Genomic DNA, 8,349 nt, shown 5'->3' on the forward strand with positions numbered 1-8,349 from the left:
ACCCCCCCGCCAGAAAAAACACTAGAATGCAGAGATGTGTAGAACAGAAGTGGCATTATAAATCAGTAGACAAAGAACCGGCTCCTCAATGAATGGTACCAAAACAAATGGTTTATCACAGGGAAAATTTTTCCTACCTCACATTATACATCTCAAATAAATGTGAAAAGCTCAGCTTTTAAAGTTTAAGAAGAAAATATCTTTTATAACCTTGATGTAGAAAAAATTTCTCAAGCATGATATAAAAAGAAAATTAAAGAATATACATATACATATAAATACAAGTGCTGTAATCCCAGCACTTGGGGAGTGTAATACATGTAAATACTTTTCTATGTCAAAAGACACCATACAAAACCAGCCAAAGACTAAACAAAGATATCTGCAATGCATGTAACAAAAGATTTTTTTTTTTCTTTTTTTGAGACAGAGCCTCGCTCTGTTGCCCAGGCTGGAGTATACTGACACGATCCCAGCTCACTGCAACCTCGGCCTCCCAGGTTCAAACAATTCTCCTGCCTCAGCCTCCTGAGTAGCTGGGATTACAGGTGCGCATCACCACGCCCAGCTAATTTTTGTATTTTTAGTAGAGACAAGGTTTCACCATGTTGGCCAGGCTAGTCTCAAACTTCTGACCTAGTGATCTACCCACCTTGGCCTCCCAAAGTGCTGGGATTACAGGTGTGAGCCACCACGCCAGCATTATCATTTTTTGAGAAAGAGTCTTGCCCTATCTCCCAGGCTGGAATGCAGTGGCCAGATCTCAGATCACTGCAACCTCTGCCTCCCGGGTTTAAGCAGTTCTCCTGCCTCAGCTTCCTGAGTAGTTGGGACTACAGTTGTGTGTCACCACGACTGGCTAATTTTTTTATTTTTAGTAGAGACGAGGTTTCACCATGTTGGCCAGGCTGGTCTTGAACTCCTGACCTCAGGTGATCTGCCCACCTCAGCCTCCAAAGCTGGGATTACAGGCGTGAGCCACTGCACCCAGCCATAACAAAAATTATCCAGAATATATGAAGAATACCTATAAACAAGAAAAAGAACATTTTAATACTATGCCAGATTTCTTCAGTTATTTAGCCACTTAAAATATTAAACAATCTGGAGAGAAATTTATTAGGAAAAATAAAAGACTGATGGCAATTTTCCTTTTTTAGTTTTTGTGAAGAGCTGTATTTGAAATAAACTGTATGAGCCTACTGATACCCAGTTATTAATGTTTACAGAGTCAAGATTAGTAGGAACAATCTGAAAACAGACCAAATGATTTCCAAGGAAGATAAAATTGAAATGTCTTCTGTATCTTAATCATTACATTCATCTTCCCTCCTCCTCCCCACTTCCTGTGGTTAAAGAAAACAAAAATATATAACCTTACGTTAGAAGCAGAATTTTGTTATAAAATAGGAATAGCCTTAGTAAAATTAGCACTGCTATCTAATTATTATGAGAAACTACCCCACACCAATGCAATAATTTTGCTAAAACATCCTCCAATATTTACTAATTTATAGTAAACAGTACTACTCTGAATGGTATGAATGAAAGTGGCATAGATTATTTTAGATAGCTCAACGGGAAGTTATAGCTTACAGTTAGATATACGGAAAAAATAATGTCTGTTTTACTGATTCCTGTATATTCAATAACACATGGAGTGTGTCCTGTACTTCAGAAGGTATAATAAACAGTATGAATTTGTGAAATGATCTATGAATTTATTTTGCAATTTTTTTTTTCTACTCAGATAATGCCACTTTTAGAATTTCCATAGCCATGCTCTATTCAGCTGTCTTCTTCAGGTTCTGGTATCTATTTTCTCCTCTCTCCTGCTTTCAGCAGACCCAGAGCACACCATTATTCCTTGTGGCTTCCTATACCCTACTTATATAGTGTACCTAATATACTATTCTTTAAAAATAGTCCCTTTACTAAATTCTCCTCAAATTGCATAATTACAGCCCACTGTTTCCTGCTCAGACCATGAGTATACCATGGATCATATCTTATTTTTCCTACCATTAAAACAAAAAATTTCTGGCTGGGCGCGCTGGTTCATGCCTGTAATCCCAACACTTTAGGAGGCCAAGACAGGTGGATCAATCACCTGAGGTCAGGAGTTCGAGACCAGCCTGGCCAACATGGTGAAACCCCATCTCTACAAAAAATACAAAAATTAATTAGTTGGGAGTGGTCGTGGGCACCTGTAATCCCAGCTACTCGGGAGGCTTAGGCAGGAGAATCACTTGAACCTGGGAGGTAGATGTTGCAGTGAGCTGAGATCGTGTCATTGCACTCCAGCCTGGGCAATAAGAGCAAAACTCTGTCTACAAATAAATTAAAATAAAATAAAATAAATATTTCTGGCTGGGCATGGTGGCTCATGCCTGTAATCCCAGCACTTTGAGAGGTCAAGGCAGGTGGATCGCCTGAGGTCAGGAGTTTGAGACCAGCGTGGGCAACAAATTGAGAACCCCATCTCAATTTGTTTAACACCAAAACCCCCCCGCCCCCCAAAAAAATCAAAAATTAGATGGACGTGGTGGCATGCGCCTGTGGTCCTAGCTACATGGGAGGCTGAGGCAGAAGGATTGCTTGAGCTCAGGAGGTTGAGGCTACAGTGAGCCATGTTCACACCATTGCATTCCAGCCTGGATGACAGAGCAAGACCCTGTCTAAAAACAAAACAGAACAAACAAAATACATTTAAAAATTAAAAAAAAAAACACTTTTCCTTCCTTTGCCAATTTTCTTACTAACTAAAAATCCATATGCAAACTCAATTATTCCATTGCAATCAGAACTCTGCATAGGATATAGAAATAAATAAGACTAAAAAGCTCATTCTAGGTGAGGAGACAGGCTGAAATAAATAAATAAATACAATAAAGTTTAGATATCTAATAGCATAAAGAACAGTTCTACCAAGAAGAAGAAATTCTAGAGTTCAGGAAGAATCTTACTGAGTAGCTAATACTTGGTCTAAGTCTTCAAGGAGAAGAAAAAAGTCGACCAGCTGGCAAAATGCAGGTTGGGATATTACTGGTAAAAGTGTGGAGGTGAGGGAGTGATAATGATGATGATGAGGAAGAAATAACATTTTTCAAGCAAAGTACCATTCAAGTTTCTTTATCTGTATTAACTCATTTATTAACTTCAACCCAATGAGGTCCTAATATCATCATCGCCTCTCATACCTTTCCCCAAAGAGATGAGACAACTGTGGCAGTTTCTTGCCAATGTAATACAATTAGTAAGTGACATCTGAAATTTGAACCCAGCACTCTGGGTCCAAGCCTACATTTTTAACCACAGTCATATTGTTTTTCAAGAATGGCAAAGATACGGAACAAATAATTCAACATGGCTAAGGCATGTGATGCAACGATGGATAACCAAGAAAGAGCTATAAAAAGAGAGGAAAGGGCCAGATCAGAAAGGCTTTGGAACAAGGAATTTTGTCGTGTGTGTGTGTGTGCGTGTTTTAGACGGAGTCTGACTCTGTCGCCCAGCCTAGAGTGCAGTGGTGTGCTCTCGGCTTACTGCAACCTCCGTTTCCTAGGTTCAAGTGATTCTCCTGTCTAAGCCTCCCAAGTAGCTGGGAATATAGTCACGTGCCACCACGCCCGGCTAATTTTTGTATTTTTAGTAGAGACAAGGTTTCACCATATTGTCCAGGCTGGTCTTGAACACCTGACCTCAAGTGATCTGCCTACCGTGGCCTCCCAAAGTGCTGGGATTACAGGTGTTAGCCACTGCGCCCAGCCGGAATTTTGTCTTTTACACTTCATTAATATTACTTTGGCGATAGAATGCAACACAGATTAGAGGATAACTACCAACTAAAAGACTATTATCATAGTTCGAGTGAGAGATGATGAAGGCCTGAGCTAGGGAAGTGACAAGATAAAATAAAAGTATAGATGAGGAATATTGCTATTAGGAATCAAGTGTCTATGACCAAGTGGATCTAAGAAGTAAGGGGGAGGAAGGCCTGTCTCCTGACAAGAAAATTTGGCCATTAAAAGCAGTGATTACAGTCATGTACACTAAGAACTTTACTGAAAGCTGGGGATATGCTCAACAAGACAAACACCATCCCCTCACTTAAGAACAATCTATTGGGTAAAAAAGCAGATAGGAAATTACAATAAAGTAGAAGTACAACAATAAGAAAAACATAGAAATGAAGAAACCCAGAAGGACTAAAAAAAACTACAAGAGCAACAAATTTCAACCAGATTTCCTTGACACTAACAAATCAAGTAAAATGAGAACCTTAAAAGTTTTTTCAGACAAATCAAGTAAAATGAGAACCTTAAAAGTTTTTTCAGACTAGGCAATCAGAAAATTACTACAGATCTTTACCAATCACTAAAGATCTTTACCAGAAATTTCAATGATTTTGGGAACTATATGATAAGGTATATCATATAGTTATGATATGATAACTATCATATCATAGTAGAGAAGACGCCCAATGTAATATGATCAACATGAAGTGCTCACGGGCGGTTAAGTTACTAAAAATTAGCAATAGGTAAAATGAAAAGCCACTAAAATAAAATCTTAGAGACTGCTTAACATACTGCCTCCTGGGAACTTTTCTATAATGGTGGCAATATTGTCTTTCCTTACACAGTTATGTGTGTGCTTACTACTGAAGTTTTCAAAATTAACAATGCACTGTTATAGGGATACATGCATGGGTGATGATACATAAAGAAAATCAAAGGAATGAATAATCCAAATAAGAGGATAGTGGTTGCATCTAGGAGTATACGGTTCGAATGGGCAGGAGCTCACATAGAGATTCTAAAGTTCTGACAAATGTCCTATTTCTTGACCTGGGTTAATAGGTAACTGGATGTTTATCATTTTTTTTTTAAACCACAAGTGCATTTTGGCCATTTTTCTGTGTAAAATACATTTCATAAAAATGTTTAATGTACATAAATCTGAAATAAGATACAAATCAATCCAAATCTAGTTGTTTAAAAGAAATGAGACTCAAATAGAACTGCATTGCACCTGGTTTCACTTTTACATGACATTTTAGAATAAAAATTTCAAACTCTAAGTCTATCCCTTAGATAGCAAAGAAAAAATAGGTTGTAGTTTGCAAATACATTACTGAAAAGATTTTCTATAGTTTTCAAATCATTTCAGTTGCAAAATCAGTAAGAGAAGAATCTCTAACTTATTTTTTACTCAAAAATGAAAATTCTTAGAATGATTTTAAATAACATAAACTTAAGTTCATGAAGTTCATCTCCCAGATGAGATCTTACGTGTGCCAAACAGATTTTGAAGGCAAATGCTGTAGTTCTGATACTTGGCAATTCACTTTAAAAACACACGTGTACATACACACACATCCCCCCAAATACCTTATCATATAGTTCCCAAAACAATTTCCATTTCAATTATGAAAATTCTGTATTTAGGAATAAGTATTGCTTACCTGTTCCCTACTGAATCTTGAGAGATCTGAAAGTTTGGAATGATAGAAGAAACACCATATTCATCCTGATACTTCTTACAAGATTTGTAATGATGTCTCATGCGATAGAATTTAATCTGTAAATTATTAAAATGTGACTTTTAATTTAAAATAGAACTCATAAGATTTGAGATAGTGTCAAAAGAGGAAAAAAAAAAACCTAAATACTCCTTTTAAACAAGAGTTGTATTTTTTTAAAGTAAATGATTTCATTCTGAAGTAGGAGTTAAAAATAGATAATACATTTCTGTTCATTAAATGAAGAGATGGAGAAGAGTCCATCTGTCCATAAATTCACTGCAAAAAATAGCAAATAACTTCACACTTGAAAAGACACTACTAGTAGTAGACAAAAAAATTAAAAGCACTAAGAGGATGCCAGATGCTATTGGGCATGTCTTATTAAACTTCTGCAGCCTGGCAGAGTTAGAAAGCAGTTTTAAAAAATTAAGTTCCTAGCTGGGTGCAGTGGCTCACACTTGTAATCCCAGCCCTTTGGGAGGATGGGGCGGTGGACTGCTTGAGTTCAGGGGATCGAGACCAGCCTGAGCAACATGGCAAAACCCCGTTTATACAAAAAATAAATAAATTAGCCAGGTGTAATCTCAGCCACCTGAGGGACTGAGGCAGGAGGATTGCTTAAAGCCTGGGAAGTCAAAGCTGCAGTGAGCCAAGACTGTGCCACTGTACTCCAGCCTGGGTGACAAAGTGAGACCTTGTCTCCAAAAAAAGAAAAAAAAATTAAGTTCCCAAGAATACTTGGAACATTTTTCAGTTTCTCACTGAGAGGAATAGCCAGAATCTCTCAAGTGTGTTTTCTAGCTTCAATTCATTGCCCTGTCAAACACTTCCTTCGAAAAGATGGAAAAGCAGATCTGACTTGTGTGAATGCATGGAATAGCAACCAGTTTTGCTCTGAATTCATTAGCTATTAGAAAAAATGTCGGTGATAAATCTATAGACACATGGATATACTCAAAGCCTAACCACCCCTCACTATTTTATTCCTTCTCCAAATGATAGAACAATAAAATCCAGATTAGAGAATTAATGCTGGTTATTTGTTAACACTTGATTTTCCTACATGTTCCTTAAAATTAACCAAATATTTTGTGATTTCTTTTTTTTTTTTTCTGACAATTTTGTTCTTGTTGCCCAGTGTGGAGTGCAATGGCACAATCTCAGCTCACCACAACCTCCACCTCCTGGGTTCAAACAATTCTGCCTCAGCCTCCCAAGTAGCTGGGATTGCAGGCATGCACCACCACACCAGCTGATTTTTGTATTTTTAGTAGAGATGGGGTTTCACCATGTTGGTCAGGGTGGTCTCGAACTCCTGACCTCAGGTCATCTACCCACCTTGGCCTCCCAAAGTGCTGGGATTATAGGCGTAAGCCACCATACCCGGAGCTTGTGATTTCTTAAATACATAAATACATAAGTAAGGTGAGCAGCTAGAGAGTTCCTTAACTACATAAATCCATGTGCCCAAACTAGTAACATGTCTATGTGCAAAGCTGCAATAATGATGCTACCATGAGAAAAACTTAAGGGTTGAATTTGTACCAGGATGGGGTTTAAATGAGCTAAATGCCAGCTTGCTAATTTAGTTACTTTAAGTAAGTAATCAATGAGAAACTACTTTTAGAAAAATGCCATGCTAAATATTATGAAATTCAGTGATTTTTTTTCAGTCTCATTTCTCAGTAAGTTTATAATCTAGTAAGATCTATGACCACAGCTTTTTTTGGCCTTTTCTATCCAATTCCCAGTCTAAATACCTTTCATCTTTTCAAAAAAAACAAAAAAAGCAGCAACCAAGAAAATTCAAACAAGAATTTCAGAGTAGAAACTTGGCTTCCAAAGAAGAGATATGTCACATTTACTCTACCTGTTTTGCACAGCATCTGCAGCTACCAGAAAACTTCCGCATTATATTTTCAAGGTCTAAGGCCCGTTCAGGACACGCTCTCTCTCTTCTAGTCACATTTCCACGACACAGGGGACAATGTGCTCCGCTTTCCCTCATTGCAGTCAGGAAACATTTTCTACAGAAGCTAAACCAAACATTGTGACACATTAATTACAGAAAAAAATTACTCTTTTCATCTCTATAAATACAAACAAGTGATTATAAATATGTATTCAAATTAAATAAGTTAGGCTACTCATATGCAATAAATCTCAGAAGTTTAAGAACTGTATATGTAGTTATCAGAGAGTAAGACTGATAACTGGACTAGATGGGAAGATTTTAAAAATTACACTCAAGTCTGCTTTACAACTTCCTAACACAGTATATGATGAATAAATATTAATGCTACATATTAATAATATTACTAGAGGAAACATGGTACAAAGGAAGAACTGGATCCTGGCTCTGCCATTTAGTAGCTGTGTAATCTTAGGCCAACAAATTAACCCACAATGGATCTCCATTTCCCCCCCCTTACAAAATAAAAGGATGAATGACATAAGCTTTTGTCTCAAACTGATGTATTTGTGACATATTGTTCCACAAGACATAAACAGGTCTACTACAAAAGAGCACACAAATGATTTGGGAAGTTCTAGAATAAAGTTAATAGGTTTTACCCAAAGTTAGGTGTTACCCAAAGTTATCTGCGTGTTAATAGGTGTACTCAAAGTTATCTGGTCAGGAAATACGAAAATTTCCCAAACTGTGCAATGGAATGTAATTTGAGAAATATTTAAGAATACTTCCGGCTTTAAACATTTATAACCAACTTTCTAATTAAAATCAAACTAAAATCTTTTTATCTTCTCTAGCCCTACCAAATACCTTAATTGATCATTTTGCTTTTAAGAGAACCAGTTAAATT

General features: G+C 37.1%; 1 protein-coding gene across 1 annotated transcript in view; it reads right to left on the minus strand.

Moving 5' to 3' along the window:
• RNF138 (ring finger protein 138) overlaps positions 1-7,561 on the minus strand; it is a 20,211-nt gene extending 12,650 nt beyond the window's left edge. Inside the window, exons 1-2 of the mRNA XM_017874088.1 lie at positions 7,398-7,561; positions 5,468-5,583 (exon numbers count right to left, since the gene is read on the minus strand). Coding sequence (XP_017729577.1) covers positions 5,468-5,583; positions 7,398-7,535 — 254 coding nt within the window. The 5' untranslated portion in view covers positions 7,536-7,561. The remainder of the gene's footprint in view (positions 1-5,467; positions 5,584-7,397) is intronic.
• Between the last annotated feature and the right edge of the window lie 788 nt (positions 7,562-8,349).

Source organism: Rhinopithecus bieti, unplaced genomic scaffold (assembly GCF_001698545.2).
Source record: "Rhinopithecus bieti isolate Rb0 unplaced genomic scaffold, ASM169854v2 scaffold_5260, whole genome shotgun sequence".
Lineage (NCBI taxonomy): Eukaryota > Metazoa > Chordata > Mammalia > Primates > Cercopithecidae > Rhinopithecus > Rhinopithecus bieti.